The sequence below is a fragment of the Octopus bimaculoides genome, chromosome 19, assembly GCF_046866305.1.
Source record: "Octopus bimaculoides isolate indiv1 chromosome 19, ASM4686630v1, whole genome shotgun sequence".
In the NCBI taxonomy this organism is placed as follows: Eukaryota; Metazoa; Mollusca; class Cephalopoda; order Octopoda; family Octopodidae; genus Octopus; species Octopus bimaculoides.
The window spans coordinates 32,131,582-32,158,330 of record NC_142946.1 but is presented as its reverse complement, the minus strand read 5'-3'; the positions used below and the strand labels follow the sequence as shown (position 1 = coordinate 32,158,330).

General features: G+C 38.6%; 1 protein-coding gene across 2 annotated transcripts in view; it reads right to left on the bottom strand.

The window, feature by feature from the left end:
* Positions 1–951: 951 nt before the first annotated feature.
* The window catches only part of LOC106873715 (transmembrane protein 126A), a 99,072-nt gene continuing 73,274 nt past the window's right edge, over positions 952–26,749 (bottom strand). For both annotated transcript variants that reach the window (XM_014921191.3, XM_089366711.1), the window contains one exon: positions 952–1,708. In XM_014921191.3, the coding sequence (XP_014776677.1) occupies positions 1,192–1,708 (517 nt within the window). In that variant the 3' untranslated portion in view covers positions 952–1,191. The remainder of the gene's footprint in view (positions 1,709–26,749) is intronic.

The following is a 26,749-nucleotide window of genomic DNA, read 5'->3' as shown; positions in this document are numbered from 1 at the left end:
CAGACATGACTGTGAGGTCAAAAAGCTCACTTCGCAACTGTACGGTTTTGGGTTCAGTTCCACTGCTTTCAGTGAATTTGGCAGATGGAAACTGCATTGAAGCCTATCATATATATGTATGTCTTTGTCCCTCCACCCAACAACTGCAGTTGATTTGTTTACATCCCCATAACTTAGCAATTCAACAAAAGAAACTAATAGAATAAGTACCAGAATTTAAAAAAATAAGTATTGGAATCAAGCCCTTCAAGGCAGTATCCTGACATGGCTGTAGTCCAATGACTGAAACAAGTAAAAGATAAAAGAAGATACCGTTTGGTCCATGTTATCCTTCCATAACTTTATTCATTTATCTAACCTGTCTATAAATTGAGTGGTTCTGTAAAATCAGTAAATTTCATAATATGTTGGAAGTCCACTCTATCACTAAATATGGAGAAACAAGACAAAAAAAAAAAAAAATCAACTGAAGTACAGAACTGTTTTGTCTACCAATCTCACAGAATAAACTGGATGTCACTTGATATGTCACTTATTTTAGAGATACAATGCATAGCATATCATAGAAGATGTTGGTACTCTCTCAACACTGTCACACTATAATGCAATTTAACTGTAACAGCACTATGTTGATAATGATTGAAAATATGTTAGAGTCAGGAATTCAGCAGAAGTCTTTTAGGAAACTAAAAATACACACAATAGACAACCCATTCTTTTTTCTTTACATTCTCCAATTTTAATATATTTACTACACAACTTCCTGTCCTCACTAGATAGTTCAAAATCAATACTGTTACCATCTACATCTGTCTTAATAAATGTTATCATCTGTACTGAGCTGAACTACCTTTCAATATTAACTGTGATGTAGTGAGTCAGGGAATTCAAACCTGTGCCTGAAACAAATGTTCCACAAAAAAAATGAAATAAAAAACACAAACAAAAAAACCAAACAACAAATGTAATGACTAATACAAACAGAAGCAGTAACAATGAAGTTGATAATCTGACACTGTGCTGTGACCTGGAGTCAGTTCATCAAATCAGTGATATCAAACTTTGAAATGAAGGTTTAGAATATTTTTGAAACCTATTTTTGTCTTTTTAATTTATTATCTAGAAATATTGTTAAAATGAGTTTGATATAAGCACAATGGAATCCTTAAAAATATTTTGCTGAAATTTTTATTATAGCATCTCTGTTTCTTGAGGTTTTTCTTTCATCAGAACATTGAGGAATGTGTCCATTTCCAACTTGGACATGTACATCCCTAAAAACATGTTTGCCAGCAAAGACAAGCCCAAAATTTTTTTGAAAGGTACAGCAGTTTTTGCAACAATTTGTATAGAATCCGTAATTTTTTTACTTGGTTCAATGGCCTTGGTCAAATATTTTCTGGCTTGAATCAAACCAAAAACTGGACAAAGAACTGCAGGATATAAACCACCAACTAAAAGCTGAATTATACCACTTCTTGTCATTAGACATGTTGGACAGGCAAAATCTCCAACCAAACAATTCTCAGTGACAAAAGTTGTATGTGTGATCATGCCTAACACACATGGCATACCAACAGCCATGAGGTATCCACTTGCACGGCCAAAATGCATAAGATTGAAGTATCGGCGGAAGTAACTGTTGGTTAGTGCACAGGAAATAACAGTAGCAGAAGAACAAATACTGGCACCATGGGTCAGAGGCCATCTGGGGGAAAAGAAACAAAAAGGTGAAATTAATAACATTCATTTAAAGAAAATGTACATGTTTAAATGTATGTATATATATATAAATGGTAAATGTTTTTATTTTTCATTCCCTTCGAAATTTTATCCCTAATAGTGGTTTGGAACTTAGCTGCTCATTCTAGTATGCAAGAAATCCTATGATGGAGACCTCTTATGTGTTTAAATGTACACTGTATTTATATGAATAATATATAGTCTATGGACTAAATTTTTACATGCTAGTCCACTGGTAGTAGAAATTTCTAATATTTCTTATTACCCTTGATATTAATAAATGTGTGTGTATAGTTAGTATTTAAAACAACCTATATAATGGTCTGACAAAGTTAACTTATTGAGTCTATGTATTAATGAGTGGTCAATTCTTGTGATATTTTCCTGACATTTAAGTAAACTGAAGAATGTAGCATATAAAGTTATTTCTGGTCAGAAACTGGATTTGAACTTGAAATTTCTGAACTGTTAGTTTCATTCAGTTACTGTTTGTCAGCCCATAGTTATGTATTAATTTCCAATTTCACGGATACTAATTTGACCATTTTTTGCATACACATATTCTCATTACAACATTATGTATTCTCACTCCTAAACTACACCATCACACATACAAGATTACATTACTCCCACCACACATGCCCTCATTATTACACAATATCTCTGCAGAACAAAATCACACGTGTCTTCTCTACCGCACAAGCATCTGATGAACATCCAAATAGATTCCAGTCCCCTTCACTAATACACTACACTCCAAACAACATCCACACATCCCCATACATGTCCTAATTACTGCTCTTGGCCGGAACAAACACCTCAAGCACCAGCACCCTTTGAACCCATCAGGATGAAGAAGCTCAATCACTTGTCACAGATTAACTACTCAGACACGAGAAAACTACTCATCGTGGGCATGTGATACAACATATCAGGTTTTTGCTTTTGCAGTTCATATTTGCATTCACCTTTAATTCTTTCCCATTCTTGAATTTTTTGGCTGGTCCCTGTTCTTTTAAACCACATATCCCACGTTGGGGGTCTCCACATTTGGTAACTTGCATCATTTCTTCCTCTGATGAGAATCTTGCTTTGGTTAGAAGTTTCTCAAGGTTTGGTGGTTGCCTTCGGCTGTTGATTATTTGTTGTTCCTTGATTGTTTGTCGGAGACATGGGGACTAGTGTAGAATTGGTAGAAGGTGTTTGGCTGTTTGTAGAATATTGTGGTTCTTGGGATTTTGAGTGATAACAAATGGGATATTTTTATGTTCATCTTTCCGTTTATCCTCAGTGTGAGTGTTTTTTCTTCCTAGTGTAGAGACTGGGATATTTTTTTGCTTCAGTTATCGCTTGATCTATTAATTTGGTGGGGTATTTTTGTTTTTTAAGGAATAAGTTGAGCTCTTCAAGTCGTCTTTCTCTTCTATTTGTCTCTGAAAATACTGTACATATTCGCCTTGCCATATTAAAGGGTATGTTCCTTTTTGTATGGGAAGGATGGCAAGATCTAAAGTCTAAATATTGGTGTGTCTGTGTTTTTGTAATAGAGGTTAGTTGTTATAATCTCATTCTCTTTAATTATTATGATATCTTAGAAGGGGAGTTCCCTTTCATTCATTTCCATAGTAAATTGGATTGATCCATGGACACTGTTTATTATTTCTGCACATTTTCAGTGTTTATTGCCCCTAAGCATTTGCTACACACAAAAACTATCTTCCCAATTAGCTTTCCTTTGATATTGCTGCACCTCTTATGTGTCCATAGCTTACACTGGGTACATCTTATAGAGTTTCTACCTACGCCTTTTCTACAGATCAAGGAGGGCCATCTACCTGAAGGCATTTGTGAAGACTTTGGTTTTTGCTAGTTTGACTCTAAGGCCTTTGATTCGAGACCTTGCTTCCACACCTGAAACTTCTCTAGTTCTGATAGTGACCCAGCTATTAGAGCAAGGTCAACAGCATCAAGAAACTCCCAGGGGTATCCTGTCTTGAATTCCTCTGTTATTGCCTGGAGGACTATGATGAATAAAAGGGGGCTGGGACTAATCCTTGGTGGACCCCTACCCAGAATTCTTCACTATACTCGTTACCAACCCTCACCTTGCTGACAGCATTCTTGTACATGGCTTGTACAGCTCTCACCAACCACTCATCTATCCCTAGTTTCTGCATTGACCACCAGATAAGGGATCAGAGGACCCTATCAAAGGCTTTCTCCATGTCAACGAAAGCGATGTACAGAGGTTTATCTTTGGTTAGGTATTTCTCTTGCAGCTGTCTTACCAGAAATGCAGTAATAACAATGTATGTTTGGAAATACAATATTTCAGGAAATTTATGAGTTAATTGTCCTATCTTATATTAAGAGACACTTCATTTCATCTTTGAAAAGGCAATAAGCTGGTAGAATCATTAGCACACTGGACAAAATGCTTAGGAGTATTTCGTCAGTCTGCTGCCAAAGTTAACTTCCATCCTTTTGGGGGTCAATAATTACTGGATGAGCAATGGGGCTGATGTAATCAACTAGCTTCCCTCTAAATTTCAGGCCTTGTGCCTATAGCAGAATGGATTATAACAGATCTACAGATACAGTCCAACTAACAACTATCTGTAAAAATATGGCAAAATGGATAAAAATGGAAATATTGCTGGAACACAAGTAATAAGCAGATAAAAATAGAAGAGTATCTGCTTACAATGAATTCAGGATCCAGCTTTTTCAAGTTTGGTGGGATTGTAGTAATCAAACATTTTACGGAAACGTCTGAATAACTTATTTCAAAACCAGATTCATTGGTTAACATACTGAGAACTTCATGTGTGTGTGTGTGTGTGTGTGTATATATATATATATATCCTCTTCACCCTGGACATCAAATCCCTATACACGGTGATTCCACACAACGATGGTCTCTCAGCCCTCCAATACTTCCTTGACCGCCGCCCTGACCCCACACCTAGCACCCCTACCCTGCTTCGTCTGGCAGAACTCGTCCTCACCCTCAACTGCTTCACGTTCGCCGGAGATACCTACCAATAGGAATCTGGGGTCGCGATGGGGACGAGAATGGGGCCCAATTACGCCAACCTCTTTGTTGGTTACATTGAGGCCCAAGTATTCTCCTAATTCTCCGGTCCGACCCCGGAACTATACGGTCGCTACATAGATGACTGTATAGGAGCCACCTCCCTCTCCCGCGAACAGCTCTGCCTTTTCATCTCCTTCCTCTCCAACTTCCACCCCGCTCTTGACTTTACTTCCACCATCTCTGACACCTCTGTCAACTTCCTCGACATCTCTCTTTCCATCAACCCCCCTCCAACTCTCTCACTACCTCCGCCTTCTTCAAACCCACTGACTCCCACCTCTACCTCAACTTCTCCTCCTCCCATCCATTCCACACCAAACGAGCCATCCCCTACTCCCAGTTCCTCCGCCTCCGACGTTTGTGCAGCCTGGACCAGGATTTCGAGACCCAGTCCCAGTATCTTGCTTGTCTGTTCATGCATCGAGGATACCCCTCCCACCTTGTCCAATCCGCCCTCGCCCGCGCTCGTCGAATCGACCGCACCACTGCCCTCTCTCCTCCCCCACACCAATCCCCTAACCGTACCCCCTTCCCACTCCGTTTCCACCCTGCCACCCTACCCCTTCGTCGGAGGATCCTACGGGCCTTCCGTCGCCTCCAGCTTGATCCCACTACCCACCCCATTTTCCCCAACCCACCCCTATCCGCTTTCAAACGTGCCCGCAACCTACTGGTCCGCAGTACCTTCTCCTCTTCCTCCCCACCCCCACCCGGCTCCTTCCCGTGCTCCAGATCCCGCTGTCACACCTGCCCCTTCATCACCAACACTACCTCTGTCACCGGATCGAACCTACAAACACTTCACATTCCACACAGTTTCACCTGCACCTCCTCCAACCTTATTTACTGCATCAAATGTACCCTATGCAACCAACTCTACGTGGGGCAGACGGGCCGCCGGCTGGCCGACCGTTTCACCGAACACCTAAGGGACGTTCGGCTAGGTTCGGACTCCCCTGTCGGCCGTCACTTCCAACTGCCCAACCACTCTCCCTCTAACATCTCCGTTTTTGGCCTCGCCCTGCACCATGGGTCCACTCCCTCGCGACTCCACTTGGAGCAACGCTACATTTTCAACCTTAATTCTTCTTTCCCCTTCGGACTCAACACAGCCTTCTCTTCCTTATGACTCTCCCCTTTACGTCCCTGCAACACTTTACATAATTTTTTTTTTTTTTTAACCCCCCCCCCCCCTCGTCCCCCTTACATTATATCCATTATTCTCTTGTTATTAGACTTACTTTTTTCTACTTTTTATCTCACCACTACCTACACGCACAAATACCCACACACCTTACATATATACCGCCCACATACATGACAAACATACATACGCGCCCTCACACACACATAGCCGAACGCACATATATACACACACACACCCATATATACGCGCACGCCTACATACACAGCCGCATACACATGCACACACATACACACAGGAGTGCACACACAAAATAACACACATACCTGGCACACATACGCACGCACACACATAAACATACACATACATAAAACCACACACACACACACACATACACGACACACATACACATATACACACAGGCACACATACACATATACACACACACCTCTCACATACACAATACTCACTCATATACATAACACATACGCACGCACGAAAACATACACAATATACACATACACGCACGCACAAAAAATATACACACACGCGCACACGGAAACACATACAGACATACATAAACACACACACACCCGTACCTAACACTCACAATCCCACACACACACACGCACATCCACACATATACACACACACGTACACACCCACATACACACACACTTCTCACCAACACTACACACTCACACAGACACGCATACAATCATACACACATGGGCATAAACAACACACGCATATACAATAGCAAACGCACGCACACACACGTACACAGCAACGCACATACACACAACATACACATACACACAAACACACGCACGCACAGAAAACATACACATACACACACGCGCACATACAAAATACACACACACACGTACACGTACCTAACACCGACAACCCCACACAAACACGAACACACACACACCCAAACAACCACCTGTTGACCTTCTACCTACACTGTCTACAGTGTCCACTAACCAGTCCTGCTACTAATTTCTTCCACTACGTCATACACACACACACACACACACAAACACACTAACAGATAAACCACCAAACCATGCACACACACACACACACACACATACATACGCACACACACGTTCTGTTATCACACACACACTCGCAGACTTTCGCACGCGCACCGATATTCATCTCCCTTTTTCACTCTCCTATCTTAGAAAGAACTTTTCCCCCACCACCTCCTCTTCCGGTCTTTTCATCATGTAACCTCGTGGGCATCGGTACCATTTTCCTCTTTCTCCGTTCTTCCATTCTCCGAACTTTCCATCTTTCCGACGAAGGGCTACGCCCGAAACGTCATACACTCTCTCTTTCCTTTCCTGAGCGTCCAATAATACTATCCATATCACGTCCTCACTTTGTTGTTTTTTTGTTATTGTGTTTTTGAACTATATATATATATATATATATATATATATATATATATATATATATAGATATAGATATAGATATAGATATAGATAGGTGCAGGTGTGGTTATGTGGTAAGTAGCTTGCTTACCAACCACATGGTTCTGGGTTCAGTCCCACCCACTGCGTGGCACCTTGGGCAAGTGTCTTCTACTATAGCCTTGGGCCGACCAAAGCCTTGTGAGTGGATTTGGTAAACAGAAACTGAAAGAAGCCCGTCATGTATATATATATATTTATGTGAATGTGTATGTTTGTGTGTCTGTGTTTGTCTCCCCAACATCGCTTGACAACCGATGCTAGTGTGTTTACATCCCCATAACTTAGTGGTTCAGCAAAAGAGACCAATAGAATAAGTACTAGGCTGACAAAGAATAAGTCCTGAGGTCGATTTGCTCGAATAAAGGTGGTGCTCCAGCATGGCTGCAGTCAAATGACTAAAACAAGTAAAAGAGTATATATATGCATTTATATATACATACATACATAAATACATATATATATATACATATATATATATATATATATATATATATATATATATATGAAAGAAGGTTTGAAAATGCACTTATTTTAAAGATATTTATTTACTTAACCGGTTTCACTTTTTTAGAAAAAGATTATCAAATGTCTTTGAGAATAATAGAAAATGTTAAAAAAACAGTTTGAGTATTAAAATGCATATATACATTCTTTGGTGATAATAAGAGGAATATATTTAAAGTATAAAGCTTTGTATGAGCTTTGTAGTGTTACATACTGATTATCACACATTCTCTGATAATAAGATGAAAATGTTAAAAACAGTGTAAGTATGAAAATACATATATGGAAAAATACATATACATATTCTTTGATAATAATAGAAAATGTTAGAAACAGTTTAAGTATCAAAATACATATATACATTCTTTGATAATAATAATAAGAATATGTTTGAAACAGTTTACAACGTTGTTATAACAAAAAGGATTTGGTAAAATATGTATATATATACCCAGGAAATATATTTAAGAGTTCGCAAAAAGTTGAGGAGGAACTGACCTAGCTTTTTTCTCTTGTGTGTATTGAGGGAATGTTTGCTGTCTTAAGAGACAATATGACTGGCTAGCTGGGGTGGGAGGAAGGAAGAGTTAAAAGGGATTTTTTGATTTTTGGTTGGTCTGTGAGCTAGTCTGTCATGGTTCACTGGTTTTTGGGACTGGTTTTGTGCACATCTCTATGTGTGTGTATATATGTGTGTTTGTGTCCGTGTGTGTGTGTGTGTGTGCCGTTTTTATTGGTCCCAGAGTTTATTGTGGAATGTGTATATGAGTATGTGTGTGTTTTATCTGTGGTAGGATGGTGTGTGTATGTGTGTGCACGTTTGTGTAAGTGTGTATGTGTGTGATTGGTATTTGTTAGGGTGTTGTGTGTGCGCATGTGTGTGTATGTGTTTGTTCGTGTGTGTGCGTTTGTGAGTGCGTGTGTATGTGTGTTTTGTGTGTCGGTGGGGATGTTAGGTGTGTGTACGTGAGAGTGTGCGTATATCTCTTTGTCTGAGTATGTATGTGTTGTTTTGATCGTCCTTGTGGTGTGTGTGTGAGAGCAACCGTATGTATGTGTGTTTTGTGTGTCGGTGGGGATGTTAGGTGTGTGTACGTGAGAGTGTGCGTATATCTCTTTGTCTGAGTATGTATGTGTTGTTTTGATCGTCCTTGTGGTGTGTGTGTGAGAGCAACCGTATGTATGTGTGAGGGTGTGTGCGTATGTGTGTGTATGTATGTGTGCATCTGTGTGTGTGCGTGGGAGTGTTTTGTGTGAGTGTGGGAGTGTGTGTGTGTCTCTCTGTCTGAGTGGGTGTGTTGTTTTAAATATCCTTGTGTGTGTGTGTGTGTGTGTGTGTAAGCAACCGTATGTGTGTGATGGTTCATATGTATGTGTATGTCTGTATGTGTGCGTGTGTGGCATGTGTATATGAGTATGTGTGTGTTTTATCTATGGTAGGATGGTGTGTGTATGTGTGTGCACGTTTGTGTGAGTGTGTATGTGTGTGATTAATATTTGTTAGGGTGTTGTGTGTGTGCATGTGTGTGTATGTGTTTGTTCGTGTGTGTGCGTGAGTGCGTTTGTGAGTGCGTGTGTATGTGTGTTTGTGTGTTTTTTGTGTCGGTGGGGATGTTAGGTGTGTGTACGTGAGACTGTGCGTATATCTATTTTTCTGAGTATGTATGTGTTGTTTTAATCGTCCTTGTGGTGTGTGTGTGTGAGAGAGAGAGAGCAACCGTATGTATGTGTGAGGGTATGTACTGTGTGTCTGTATGTGTGCATCTGTGTGCATGCGTGGGAGTGTTTTGTGTGAGTGTGGGAGTGTGTGTGTACGTGAGTGTGTGTGTGTGTCTCTCTGTCTGAGTGAGTGTGTGATGGTTCATATGTATGTTTATGTCTGTATATGTGCGTATGTCTATTTGTGTTGTGTGTTGGTGGGGGTGTTATGTGTGTGTACGTGAGTTTGTGTGTGTCTCTAAGTATGTTTGTGTTTGAATTGTCCTTGTGGTGCGTGTGTGTGTGAGGGAGCAACTGTATGTGTGTGCATGAGGGTGCATGTGTGTGTGAGCATGTATGTGTGTTGTATTTATTAGGTGTCCTTGTACGTTGGGTTTATCCAGGTGATGTGTATGTGTGTGCATGTGTGTTCCGTGTATGTTGGTACTGGGTATGCGTTTGTATGTGTGTGTATGTGTGTATGGTTTATGTAGTTTCCTGGTGTATATGTGTACATGTGTGTGTGCACTGTAATTGTGAGTGATTAGTTTTGTTTGTATTGTTAGTGCAGTATGTGTGTGTATACGTGTGGGTGTGTTTGTGTGAGTGCGTCTATGTGGCTTGTATTTGTCGGGGAGGTGTGTCATTGTGTGTGCATGCTTCTGTGCATGTGAGTGTTTGTTGTGATTGTTGGGATTGTATTGTGTGTGTTTTTCTTTTGAGTGTGTGTGTGACATTTTTACTGGGGAACGGGCGTATGGTGTTTGTATGTGTGTGTACATATGTATGCAAATATGCGTGTGTGAATATGATTTGTGGTTGCCGGAGTGGTGTGTAGGTGTGTGCATGTACCTGTTTACGTATGTGTGTATGGGTGTTGGTTGTGGTTGCTACAATTGTATTGTAAGTGTATATATGCATGTGTTTTTTCTTGAAATGTATGTGGGTTTGTGTTCTAGTGTGGAGATATTGTGATTGTGTGTGTGTGTATATGAGTGTAAGTGTGTTCGTGTTGGAGGTTTGCATTGTATTTGTGTGTGTGTGATTTTGCGTATCTGTGTGTCTTTGTTTTGGGTGTGCACCTGGGGAGGGGGCTTATGTTAGAGTATGTTGAGCTGTGGTCTGTATTTTTGAATAAGATTATTTTCCCTATTTATTCGTGTTTGGTCAGTGGTGTTGTCTGAGCATTGGTATAATGGGAAAACTAGGAATTTGGGGGACTTGTTTTGTGCACAAAACCAGTCCCAAAAACCAGTGAACCATGACAGACTAGCTCACAGACCAACCAAAAATCAAAAAATCCTTTTTAACTCTTCCTTCCTCCCACCCCAGCTAGCCAGTCATATTGTCTCTTAAGACAGCAAACATTCCCTCAATACACACAAGAGAAAAAAGCTAGGTCAGTTCCTCCTCAACTTTTTGCGAACTCTTAAATATATTTCCTGGGTATATATATACATATTTTACCAAATCCTTTTTGTTATAACAACGTTGTAAACTGTTTCAAACATATTCTTATTATTATTATCAAAGAATGTATATATGTATTTTGATACTTAAACTGTTTCTAACATTTTCTATTATTATCAAAGAATATGTATATGTATTTTTCCATATATGTATTTTCATACTTACACTGTTTTTAACATTTTCATCTTATTATCAGAGAATGTGTGATAATCAGTATGTAACACTACAAAGCTCATACAAAGCTTTATACTTTAAATATATTCCTCTTATTATCACCAAAGAATGTATATATGCATTTTAATACTCAAACTGTTTTTTTAACATTTTCTATTATTCTCAAAGACATTTGATAATCTTTTTCTAAAAAAGTGAAACCGGTTAAGTAAATAAATATCTTTAAAATAAGTGCATTGTCAAACCTTCTTTCATATATATTTCCACTCGTACGGTATTTCACAACTTTACTTTATTATATATATATATATATATATACATACATACATACATACATATATCTTTTATCTTTTCACTTGTTTCAATCATTAGACTGTGGCCATGCTGGGGCACTATTTTGAAGAATTCTTAGTCAAATGTATCAACTCCAGTACTTATTTTTTTATAAGCCTGGTACTTATTGTATTGGTATTTTTTGCTGAATCACTAAGCACACCAGCACAGGCTGTCAAGCAGTGGTAGTGGGGACAAACACAGACACAAAGTCACACACACATAGACATAATATATACATATATACAACAGGCTTTCAGTTTCTGGCTACCAAATCCACTCACAAGGCTTTGGTCAGCCCAAGGCTATAAAAGAAGAATGGTGTCATGCAGTTGGACTGAACCCTGAATCATGAAGTTGGGAAGCAAGCTTCTTACCACAAACCCATGCCTGTGCCTAAATATATACATACATACACACACATATATATGTATTGGAGGTGGTGGTCTGTGTTTGCAACCCTGACCACTTGACAACTGGTATTGGTTTGTTTATGTTGCCATAGCTTAGCAGTTCAGCAAGACAGACCAATAGAAAAAGAATTGGTCTCAGTCCAATGAATGAAACAAGTAAAAGATAAAAGATATACATACTAGTACTCCATTTGTTATGACAACAAGAGTTCCAGTTGATCCGATCAATGGAACGGCCTACTTGTGGAATTCATGTGTCATGTGTAAGTGATTGAGCACTCTACAGATACGTAGACCCCTAACGTAGTTCTCAGGGAGATTCGGTGTGACACAGAGCCAGCTGGGTGGACTGGAGCAACGTAAAATAAAGTGTCTTGCTTAAAGACACAACATGTCATCAGGAAATGAACACATGACCTTATGACCATGAGCTGAATAACCTAACCACTAAGCCATGCACCTTCACTATATGTATATATGAACTTCAGCCAGGTTCCTCACAGGCAAGACAGGTATCAAATCTTCTGGGAAGGTAAGAATGACGGGGTAGGTTGTGTGGGCCTTCTTGCAGAGAAATCGGTGGATAAGGTCACAGAGGTAGTCAGAGTGTGCGATAGAGTGCTTAAGCTCAGGCTAGTGTTGCAAAATAGTATAGTGAGAATTATCTCTACCTATGCTCCACAAGTGAGCCTACTAAATGAACAGAAGGACCACTTTTATCATATTCTTCTGCAGGCTACCTCTAAGATGAGTGATGATGCTCTCATCTTTGTGGCTGGGTATTTCAATGGGCATGTTGGACAGCAGCCTGGTATCTTCCATGGTGTACATGGGGGAAATGGAATTGGTTCCCGAAACAAAGAGGGAACAAGACTACTGGAGCTCTGTGATGCAAATAACCTATTGATCTGCAACACCAACTTCAGGAAGCCTGTTAGCCACCTGATAACCTACCAATCAGGTGACTGTGCTAGCCAGATTGATTACATTCTCACCAGACAGCAGGATACATGGTTTCTCTTAAATAGAAAGACCCTCCCTGGTGAGGAATGTACCCCTCAGCATAGACTGGTCATTAGTGACTTTAGAATCCAGGCCAGAAGGATGCCAAGAAGCAGGCTAATCTGGAAAAGAAGGATTTGGAAGCTTAAGGACCCTTCATATGGTCAGAGATTTAGGGACATCCTAATTGAGAAATTTGATGAGAGGGAGGAGGAGCTACAGATTTGCGACATGGAGGGAAACTGGGAATTCCTGTGGGACAGTTTGCTGAGTATATCTAGCCAGGGGAGAGGCAGAAAAGAAGTTTGCCTCTGTGCAGCAACATGAGGACCAAAGACTTGAAGTGTTTCAGATTGCAAGGCAGTATATGAGAGAAAATGTGATGTTATAAAAGAGAAATGTGTTCATATGTGCAGTTGCATTTGATGGTGCAGTTGCATTTAATGATTCTGCAAAGAAAGAGGCTTGGAAATATCATTATGAAAGACTGCTGAACATGGAGAATGAATGGGAGGAGGAGAGTCTGCCAAATGTTGACCCAGTTGAGGGACCATCTATCTGAATTGATAGTACCTTGGTAGATAAAGCAATAAAGGATATGAAGACAGGGAAAGCCCCCAGCCCATCAAGAATCACTGCTGAGATGCTTAAAATATCTGGCAGTGTGGGTTATGATCTTGTCACCCGTGTTGTAAATCAGGTGGTTCATGAAGGAGTTATACCTAATGACTGGTGTAGCAGCACTATAGTCAACTGCTACAAAGGTAAAGGTGATGCCTTAGATAGAAATAATTATAGAGATATCAAATTGTTGGATCAGGCGGTGAAAGTTACGGAGAGGGTCATAGCCCAACTAATTAGGGAGAGAGTTAGCCTAGATGAGATGCAGTTTGGTTTTAAGCCAGGGAGAAGGACCACTGATGCTATATTTCTGGTAAGGCAGCTGCAAGAGAAATACATAGCTAAAGGTAAACCTTTGTACTTGGCTTTTGTTGACCTGGAGAAAGCCTTTGACAGGATCCCCCGATCCCTTATCTGGTGGTCAATGTGGAAACTAGAGATAGACGAGTGGTCGGTGAGAGCTGTACAAGCCATGTACAGGGATGTTACCAGTGAGCAATGAGTACAGCGAAGAATTCAGGGTACAAGTTGGGGTTAACCAAGGATTGGTGCTCAGCTCCCTCTTGTCCATCCTAGTCCTCCAGGCAATAACAGAGGAATTTAAGACAAGCTGCTCCTGGGAGCTCCTCTATGCTGACGACCTGAATCAATACCAGAACTAGAGAAGTTCCAGGTATAGAAGCACGGTCTAGAATTGAAGGGCTTTAGAGTTAACCAACCAAAAACCAAAGTTTTAGTAAGTACGAAGGCAGACAAATCACAAATCCCTTCAGGTAGATGGCCTTGCTTGATCTGTAGGAAAGGCGTAGGAAGAAACTCTACAAGATGTACTAAGTGTAAACTTTGGACACATAAGAGGTGCAGTAATATCAGAGGAAGGTTAACACGGAGGCAAAGAGGCTGATGCTGGTGGCACATGAAAAGCTCCTTTTGAGTGTTGGGCCTCATGGAGGCAATGACTGAGACCTTTGGCATTATGTTGTGTTTGAGAACAAAACCCATCAAGCTAAGTAAAATCACAGTCATGTCATGGCAGATACTGGTGTCACACAACTGGCACCTGTGTCAGTGGTATGTAAAAGCACTCATTACAGTCTTGGAGTGGTTGGCATTAAGAAGGACATCCAACTGTAGAGACCATGCCAAATCAGATTGGGGTCTGGTGCAGCCTTCCAGCTTGCCAGTCCTGGTCAAACTGTCCAACCCATGGCAGCATAGACAATGGATGCTAAATGATGATGATGATATGTGTGTGTATATATACACACACACACACACATACATACACACACACATCTACTACATGTGGGAAATTCTGTCTGTGGGTGTGTTTGTGGAGTTGTTAGAGTTGTTAGCTAACTCCTCCTACATTGTTTTATGGATTTTGATGAAACTTGACATGTGAGTAGAACTCATGTCTGGAAACCTAATGGCATACTCAGATTGTTTAAAATAACTGATAATAGGGCCCCTGGAAGGGATCCTTATATATATATATATATATATATATATATATATATATCTAATATATTTCATTTTAACAGCCAAGGGAAATAACCCATTCATTTTCCTTAATCATTTAGAATAAATCAAATTGAGCATGCTTATTTCTTAGTATTTAAACAGTTAAGAGTTATTTTCGCAATTTATCCAGTACAACTCTAAAACAAGTAAATAGTATTTTCCTAAACAATAGATCCACTTATTTTGGTTAGTAACTTATTGACAGATATACCAACACTAGCGCTGCTGAGGGTAATATTCTCTGACAAGGCACAGAAGCCCTTTTCAGACTTATTTACTTTGAATTGTTATTATCTCATATCTGATTTAGCCTGTTATTACGTAACATGCTTCACAATTTTAGTATACATACCTTATTAGTATTTCCTCCTAAGTTCTATATACTCTTGGAATGCATTAAAGCCCTTTTTGGGGCTACTTTATTTGACTTATTACTATTGGGTAACTAATTTCATGTTATTACATAACTGACTTCACAATTTGGGTATTCATAACTTATTGGGAACTCCTAAAAACAAGAGCCTATGTAAGACAGTTCAGTATTCTCTGTAAATGCACAAAAACCATTTTAAGGGCTACATACTTTGTATTGTTGTTATTGGATTAACGAAACAATTATAAGAACGGAACCAAGGGATAAACCTCGCTTTCCTGGGAATTACCGTGTACATCACTTAGTATATATATATATATATATATATATATAAGATAAAAGATATATACATAAAATGACTAAAGGTCCTTCCCAAGCCAAGAGCTCATAAGGCCTGTTTCCTAGATTATGTTGTGTATATATTCCCCATCTGGACAGGATGTGGTCCATCAAGGGATTACTCATCTTTTGTCAGCTGAGTGGAGTGAAACAACATGAGATGAAATGTTTTGTCCAAGAATATAACGCATCACCCAATTCAGTAATCGAAGCCATAATCTTATGATCATGAGAACAACACCCTAACCACTAAATCACATGCCTCTGCCAGCACACGCACACATGCACGTGCACACACTTAAAGCTATCAGCATATATCAGACATTATTTTATTCTATAATTGTTTATTCTGCCAAAATTTAGTGTTGGGTCTCTTCAGTAATAAATCTTCATCTTAAAGTATTTTAGATAAATGAAGTGGAAGAGGAGGAGAGGGAGAAATGAAAAAGAAAGAATAAAAATAGCCATGATGATGTTGATTTTTGTAAAAACTTAGAAAGATCTTGATTAAATTTTTACATTCTTTTGGCATTTCATCAACTAAGTTCCACAGTTGTAAAATTGGTGTTTAATAAAGAATTTACTGCTTTATCATTGGTGATACTAGCCAATATTTTTTCCAATGGTTTACTTGTCTACATTATTCTTCAATTTGTAGCCAATTTCTTATCTTGGACAGTTTATTCAAACAACCCCTTCTGCTCCTCTAGATGTAAATTGAAATGAGGCTATTAACTGAGCTCAGCCTAGTTACTCTATTTTCCAGCATACAAAGTTGATGTAGTACATAATGTAAACATTCAAACACTGTCACAGTATTTCCAAATCCTGCAATGTCTCATATGGAAATGTTGGTCCTCCAAAATCATCTTGGAGGGTAAGTCAACATGCCTTTTTGTTTTTTGGCTATAAATTCTGGTTTGAAAAATTCAACTTGTATGCTGGAAACTATGGTGTTTCCCATTTGATTACAACTTGTAATCTCACCAATGTTGCCATTTCATCATAACTGCTTTGTTTATTTCCATAATTATAGTCATGACATAGTTGTGAGGTTAAAAGGTTCACTCCACGACTACATGGTTCCATGTTTAATTTACCTGCATTGGGCGTCTTCTATCACAACCTTGGGTCAACCAAAATCTTGCAATATTTCATAGACAGATAAGGCGGCAAGCTCGCAGAATCGTTAGCATGCCCAGGCAGTGTGCTTACTGGCATTTCATCTGTCTTTACATTCTGAGTTCAAATCTTGTCAAGATCATCTTTACTTTTCATTTTATGGAGTTGATAAAATAAGCACCAGTCAAGCACTAGGGTCAATGTAGAAGATTTACCACCTCTCCCAAAGTTGCTGGCCTTGTGCCAAAATTTGAAAGTAATATTTCATAGACAGATACCATGTGATCACCTGTCAGACAGACAGTTCTTGAATGGTGAAGTTAAGCTATTACCCTGTTTAATTCTGTAGCATTCAGATTATTTTGTCAAATGTAAGGCTTATTTATTCATAATGTTTTCAATTAATCATGCATTATCTTGTGATAATGCATGTAATTGTTTAGTGATGTAATTGTTTATTTTTAGAACGACATTTTAGGGTAGATGTTAGAGGTGGGGTTTAGTCAATTTGCAAGTAAAACAGGTAGAATATTTGGGGCTGGATATGGCTGGCTTAAATGCCAAAGGGTTAAACAAGAATCCACTCTAGGTTTCTCCCTTTCTGTGATTAGCCTTGAAGTCCCTGAAAAAGATTATGGATATCAACTTTCCAATGCATTAAACCAATGGAAGTAAAGTGACCAATTAACCAAAACTTCAAGTTAGTATTAGGCAATTTAATTTACTTTTAAATGTTTTGATCCCTGATATGTTGGTTTTATCTTGTAGTTCTTAACCTGGGTGGTTTCCCCCTCTTGGGACTATTGTAAGTTCATCAGGAAGAGGAGCAGGGCACCATAGGGGAGGCACTAGGTGTTTAGAAATAGTTATTTTTCTTAGAAATAAAATATTTTATACCAGGTACAAAACTTATATTTTAAGCATATTGAAAAAAAAAATCTAGTTAGCATTAGACTATGGAATAAAACATTGTGTTATCAGTGATAGTAAACAATAACTGATGATGTATCAATATAATTTCATCATAAAGGTCTTTGCTTTCTTTAGGAATTTCCAGAAAATTTTAACATTGGGAGCACCAGTCCATGCAAATATCTAAATTTATCATGGGGGAACTGGTGCATACAAATATCTAAAATGGGAATCATGCTGGCTGGTTGCTAGTATCAGAAAATAACCTCTGCACAAAATTAGCTTCTTTTTAGTCAAAATAATCAGTATTCTCTTTCACTTTTGCAAAATGCAAGAAAGGAGTGCACTTGTACTGTAAAAGGTTGACAACCACTACTTTAAATCATTAGCCCTGATCACAAGTAACCCCAAACCTATTTCACCATCTTCAAAATATATAAATGCCAGAAACTATCACCACCATAACTACATTTGATGGCACATCTTCTAATGTTTTATCTGTTTCAGTCATAAAACTGCAGCCATGCTGGGGCACTATCTTGAAGAATTTTAGTTAAACTAATTGACCCAAGTATTTATTTTCTTTTTAAGCCTGGTACTTATTCTATCAGTCTCTTTTGCCAAACCACTAAGTTGCAGGGACATAAACACACAAAGACTGATTGTCAAGTGGTGGTGGGAGATAAACACAGACACACACACATGTATGTATGCATACATATGAAAGGCTTCTTTCAGATTCCATCTACCAAATCCACTGAGACACTTGCCCAAGGAGCTGTGCAATGAGACTAAACCCCAGAACATGTGGCTGTGAAGCAAGCCTCTTACGACACAGCCACACTTAAAGATACATTTTCTCCCCCTCCCCAAAATGTCTCAACCCCTCCATCCCTGTCCTATATGCCAAGTTGCTTAAACCCTTTAGCATCTAAACCGGCCATATCTGGCCCAACTACTCTACCTGTTTTATGTTCAAAGTTATCAGATCTGGCTTCTCACACCAACAATGTCATTATAAATATAAACCATAACATCATCAAAATCTTAAAGCTAAAGGATAATGCTCGATTATTTTAAACAGTGTAAATGAATAAGCATTACATTTGACAGAGCAATCTGAATGCTAAAGGGTTAATTACATGCTTTCATCATCATCATCATCAACATTTAATGATTTAATGTCAGTTTTCCATGCTGGCATGGGGTGGACAGATTGACGGGAACTGGCAAGACCAGGGGCTGCACCAGGTTCCATAGTCTGTTTTGGCTTCGTTTCTATGGCTGGATGCCCTTCCTAATGCCAACCACTTTACAGAGTGTACTGGGTGCTTTTTACTAGGCACCAGCACCAGTGCTTTTTCTGTGGAACCAGCACCCACACCAATGCTTTTTATGCAGTACCTTGGTTTTAGGATCTCAATTCTGTTGTGGTAGACAGGTCTTCACAAATATAGCAATGTGCCACATATCTCAGTTCTCTGTCATCTTCATAGGGTTCAGCATTTTGAGATAAACCTTCTCAAATATGCACTGCTGAAATTGGGGTGCATCTAGTATAGCTGTATGTTGCAAAAAGATACAGTACATAACAGCTTCTATCTTCAACCCCATGCTCTACCATTATCATTGGATACCCTGAACCCATTATAATTATTCTCTCCTTCAGTGTCACCATATTCTTTCCTGCAATACTATTCACTACTGACTTATATCCACTTTTATATGGAGGCATTACCTTATAAAAGCAAGTTGCGATTTTCATGCTTCATACCATAATTACTATCAGAGAGGCAACAACACTATTTCTTTCAGTCGTTCTTTATAGCTGCTATGGTAGCTACTACTATCTACCACAGTAGCAGTAGTAGTAGTATTAGCAGCAGCAAAGAGTTAATCAGATGGGCAATAGGTATAGTATATATACATATATATATATATATATAAGGTTGAGGAGGGTATTGGATTTAACCAAACCCAAGAGGATACAGGTAATACCGAGTAAGTGCTGTATACCAATTAGTTTGCCCCAGTCGCTGTATGAACAGGATTGGGGATTATAAGTCGTGTATTAGCGTGTGTATATGTAAATATATAAAAATAAAAAGATAAAGAGAGCAATGGTAAGGTTGGAGAAGTATTTTATGGATAGAGTCTTACAGCTGTTTCTGGGAAGATCAAGTAGTAAATATCCGTGTGGAAATCTCTGTAAAGTAATCCTTGTGGGGATAATCCGGAAATTTATGTTGGAGCGAAAGTTGATATAGCATAGATAGCAGAGGTGCATATATTCCATATTGCGATGGATTTTTGCTTGTTTACTTGAAGAATGGCCAAGTCAAGTGAAAAGTGAGCGGTAATTAGGTCAAGTCATGAAGACAGAATGTGAAAGGGGATAGAGGAGAGATAGAGGTGGAGGATGGTAGCGGTATATTTATGGTCAGTTGATCTTACAGGGTAGAGGGGATGATCATATAGAGTGAAGGAGGAATAGGGGGATGAGGTTAAAAGGTCTAGTGAGTAGGAAGGAATGCATGTGTGTAGTATATAGGTGGTGGGGGTATGAGTGATAAACCAAGGACAGAGATAAAAGGAAGGGATGGGTGGGAAAGGTAGTTAGTAGTATCATATTTTAGGATGCAGCCAAGCCTATTAATAGACGGTGGAAAGGGATTGAAAGGAGTGACGTAGTCTGTATGCGTTGGTGGTATTCTTGTGAATTTGAGAGTAGAAGAGATAGATTTGGGGGTATATGTGTGGTGAGATGATCGAAAGGAAATAATAATCCATCTTTTGAATGGGGAATGTGAAGGCCATTCAGAGTAGACCTCACATATGTTTCCAGCAAGATGGGGCAACTGCTCATACCGCAAGAGAAACAATGCAGTTGCTACAGCAGTGATTTGGAGAGAGAATAATCTCCCACTACAGCAATGTCAACTGGCCTTCATATACCCCAGAGTTGACTAGCCTGGATTTTTTCTTGTGGAGATATCTGAAAGAGAGGGTTTACATCAATAGACCAGAGACCCTAGTGTAACTGAAGGAGAATATCAATAGAGAAATCAGAGAGGTCTGAAACTCTTGAGGGTGTTATGATGCAAGCTTTGGAAAGAGCATGGGTGTGTGAAGCTGAAAATTGTTGCCATTTAAGCGATGTTATTTTTCATATGTGATGTAGTGCTGTTGCAAAATTTGACTTGTGTATATTAATTTCCATTATGTCTTTTATATTATATCAACATTCCATGCAATTATTTGTAAAATTAAGGAAGTTATTAAAAATTGAAACCCATTAGTTACTTTTGGGACACCCTGTATATATATATATGTATATATATATATATATGTATATATATATATGTATATATATATATGTATATATATATATGTATATATATATATGTATATATATATATGTATATATATATATGTATATATATATATGTATATATATATATATGTATATATATATATGTATATATATATATGTATATATATATATGTATATATATATATGTATATATATATGTATATATATATGTATATATATATATGTATATATATATATATATATATATATATATATATATATATATATGTATATATATATATATATATATATATATGTATATGTATATATATATATATGTATATGTATATATATGTATATGTATATATATATATATATATATATATATATGTCAGTAAATAGTGGGGTTGTGTTAACCGCACGTGGACACCTTTTCCACATCTATTTAATGGATAACTGGAAAAGATACTTGGATGATTGTTTCATCATATGGAAGGAACCCTATGAAAAACTTCTAGAATTCAAATCCATACTTAATAACATACATCCCAGCATTCAATTCACTATGGAATTCAGCAAAAATCATCTCCCTTTTCTTGATCTCTTAATCATAAAAACACCTAATAACCAAATCACAACCGACATCTACCACAAACCTACAGACTCACAACAATACCTCCTTTTTAGCTCATGCCACCCAAAACACACCAAGATAAATATCCCCTTTAATTTAGCTAAAAGAATTTGCACCATTGTCTCTGACCCAACCACTCAAGAAATACGCTTACAAGATCTCAAAAAAACACTGTTACAACGCCAATATCCCTCCACACTCATAGATCTTGGAAGAAAATGTGCCAAGGAACTTGACAAAAACACACTAAAAACCAACCAACATAATAACACACCCAACCCCAAAATACTTCCATACATCTCCACCCACAACCCCAAAAACATCGAAGCATACACCACAATCAAACAAAACCTCCCCTTACTCACCACAGACCCGAAAATGAACAATATCATTAATACACACAAAGTCCTTAAATGCAAAAGGCAACACAAATCTTTGAAAACACTATTCACCAATGCCAAACTACATACACCACTTCCACCCCCATCAGCTAAAAAATATGCACGCCCTAATTGTGGTACCTGCCCCTACCTACTTGAAGGCTCTGAATTTACCTTCAAACGAGGAACAAAGTTTAAAATTAAAACCAATTTCTCTTGTTCCTCTGGTAACCTCATTTATGTCCTCACTTGCGCAGGTTGCCAAAACTTCTATATCGGACAGACGAGCCTGCCGTTGCGTAGAAGAGTAGCTGTCCATAAGGAACAAATAAACCTCCCTCAATACCGCCAAATTCCACTCAGTGGCCACATAGACTCTTGTGCCAGAAACAAAATCCCTAAATTCATTATATTCCCTTTCTATCAATGTAAAGACAGAATCTCCACACAAGAAAAAATCAACAAGGAGAATCTTTTCATAGAGAAATTCCAACCATTTCTTAACACACACACCCCTCAGTGACCTTATTTCTCTATGAACAGACACAAACTTCCTGTTGAAAAAAAGAGTTCATAACTCCAACTAAAAACACTTGTCTCCCCTTACACACACTTCCTGTTTTGACACCACATTTCCTACTTAACACAAACTTTTAACCCTTTTTTAAAACCTAACAAAACTCTCAACTCTCATGCATCCTTATTTTTCCTACCAGTTTATACATGAACTACTATTGAACTTCAAAAGCTCAAAGACAATATAATGTATGGGTATATTTATTTTTTTATATATTATTGTTTTATATATTATTTTCTTCATTTTGTACTTCTTTGTAAAAAAACATTTTCATTCTCCTTCTTGATAATTTGCTTTTCGCAATGAAAACCGGTTAGAAGAAATCTTTATTAAAATATGCTTCCAGTTTAGCATTCTGCCTTTTATTCATTTTCCTATATATATATATATATATATATATATATATATATGAAAATGGCTGATAGTTAGCAAGGTGAGACACACATAAGAAAGAAGGAAACAAAGGACCACTGATGAGGTCACAAAAGTGTGACGAAAGAACTCTGGCCGAAATAAGATTAAGATTAATGTAATATAAAGCTGAAGCAAATTAACACCAAATATACAGTGCGTGTGTTTTTATTGGCTAAACTGGCAATATGACCATCCCCAAGTACAACAATATATATATATATATATATATATATATCTACGGAAACATCCACGGAAATGCCAGACCCAGGATTTCACAGTGCACATCAAGGCAACACAGCAGAACAGGAGCAACCTTAGAATCTTTGAGGCTATCCTCATACACCAAAAGAAACCTAAGATCAACAACAGAAGAGAGTTACAGGAAGCTAGCTGGTTGCTATAGCAACACCTTTCCATGCATGTCCACTCCACACTAAAACAAGTAAAAAAATAAAAGAACAAAGAATAAGTCAAAGACTTGGCCTCACCATTTGTAGAGGGGTAGACTCCACAAAAAGATAAACCCAAATCAAGTAGGTGATGGATAAATCCTACTGTACCTTCTCCCCATCTGCTTATGTACACACAAAAACACACACGCACACACACACTCCTCTATCTCACAGTATATGTAGTCATATTATTGCCTCCATCTCTTCCTAAAACACACACTATCAGTCCTCCTCCTCCACAATCAAATATCCAGCTCAGTTTCCTCTGGAAATGTTAGTTTGCAGCAAAACATTATCACTATCATCAACGCTTCAGTTGCCAACGCCACCACTACCAGCACCACCACCACCACTGTGTCTTTCAGTATATAAGCATTCAGAAGTAATTTCAAGAAAATGTTAAGTTCAGTAGGTGATGTATCTAACAGCAACACACCCTATCTCGCCTCTTTACTGTCAATTACTAATTAAGCCACCTGCCTAATTGGTTAATAAACAGTTGTTATGTTAGTATACAATATAATCTAATTAGCATGAAACCCTTAATAGTGGCAGTGAGAGAAGGTAATATATAGCTGTAATATATTGATTAGTTAACTGCCACTTCATCCTAATTATAGAGGCTCATTAAAGAAGATACAGAGATACTGAGAGGTGGGTGCAGATAGCTCACAGCTATTTTGATATTGTCAAGAAGCACAACCAGGTCACATATTTCATATGTTAGCAATTTACTTTTTTACTTTACAATGTTATATATATATATATATATATATATATATATATATATATATATATATACATAGTGAATCCAAACATGAACAAGCAAGAAAAAACAACCTGAGGACTTGGAATAAGTACAATGTTATTGAATGCTCAGGAAAGGAAAGAAAAGAAAGAGGATTTCACGTTTCGAGCGAAGCTCTTCATCAGAAATATAGAAAAAGTCCAAAGAAGGGAAGATGGAGAAAGAAAATCACCAACGACACACACGCGGTCACATATTCAAATGACCGGAAGGGAAAGGGTGAAGAAAAAGTTGTTTCAAAGACAGGAGAGTGCAAGAGAAGGAGGTATGTATGTGTATGTGTGTGTATGTGCGTGTGCGCATGTCTGTGTGTGTGTATGTGTATGCATATATATATATATATATATATATATATATATATATATATATATCCACACACACACACCCACACACACATTTATACTTATATATATATATATTTACACACATACACATCGTCATTGTCATTTAATGCCCGCTTTCCGTGCTGTCATGGGTTGGACTGTTTGATGGAGGACTGGCGAGCCAGAAGGCTGCACCAGGCTCCAATCTGATCTGGCAAAGTTTCTACAGCTGGATGCCCTTCCTAATGCTAACCACTCCGAGAGTGTAGTGGGTGCTTTCACTTGCCACCGGCACGAGGGACACTCAGGTAGTTCTTGCAACGAGCACGCTCAAAAGGAATTTTTTACGTGCTACCTGCACAGGAGCCAGTCTGGCGGCACTGGCAACGACTACACTCAAATGTTGTTTTTCACATGCCACATGCACATGTGCCGGTAAGGCAACAATCACGCTTGAAAGGTGCTTCTTACGTGGCACACATACACACACACAGATATATACTTACATATATATATATATATATATATACATACATACATGCATATATATATGTGTCGGTTGCCTTGTTAATCCATAAATAAAGTGGATATATATATGTATATATATATATTTATATATATATATCTATAAGATGTACCCGGTGCAAGCTATGGACACATAAGAGGTGCAGCAATATCAAAGGCAGGTTAACTAGGATGTTAGTTTTTGTATGTGGCAGATGTTCAGGTGCAATAAAGACTGTAAACAAACAAGAAACAACTTCTATCTCATTCCAGGGTGAAAAACTAGAGGTAGTCGATAGCTTCCGCTATCTGGGTGACCAAGTTAGTAGTAGGGGTGGGTGCGCTGAAAGTGTAGCTGCTAGAATAAGAATAGCCTGGGCAAAGTTTAGAGAGCTCTTACTTATGCTGGCGACAAAGGGACTCTCACTCAGAGTAAAAGGCAGACTGTATGACGCATGTGTACGAACAGCCATGCTACATGGCAGTGAAACATGGGCTGTAACTGCTGAGGACATACGTAAGCTCGCAAGGAATGAAGCCAGTATGCTCCGTTGGATGTGTAATGTCAATACCCGTCAGAGTGTAAGTATCTTGAGAGAAAAGCTGAACATTAGAAACATCAGTTGTGGTGTGCAAGAGAGACGATTGCGCTGGTATGGACATGTGGTGAGAATAGCTGTGTGAAAAAGTGCCACACCCTAACAGTTGAGGGAACCCGTGGAAGAGGTAGGCCCAGGAAGACCTGGGCTGAGGTGGTGAGGCAAGACCTTTTACATTGGGCCTCACCGAGGCAATGACTACTGACCGAGACCTTTGGAAATGTGCTGTGCATGAGAAGACCCGGCAAGCCAAGTGAGATCGTTGCCAGTGCCCCTGGACTGGCTCTTGTGCGGGTGGCACATAAGATGCACCATTTTGAGCGTGGCCATTGCCAGTATCGCCTGACTGGCCTTCGTAGGATTTTCGAGCGAGATCGTTGCCAGTGCCCCTGGACTGGCTCTTGTGCGGGTGGCACATAAAAGACACCATTTCGAGCGTGGCCGTTGCCAGTATCGCCTGACTGGCCTTCGTGCGGGTGACACGTAAAAGCACCTACTACACTCTCTGAGTGGTTGGCGTTAGGAAGGGCATCCAGCTGTAGAAAATCTGCCAAATTTAGACTGGAGCCTGGTGTTGCCATCCGGTTTCACCAGTCCTCAGTCAAATCGTCCAACCCATGCTAGCATGGAAAGCGAACGTTAAACGATGATGATGATGATGATGATATATATATATGTATATATATATATATATATGTATGTATGTAAGTATTTATACACACATACACTTTATTCATGGATCAGAGGAGATGACTGATGAGAATTTCTTAATTGTTTTCTCCCTTGCAT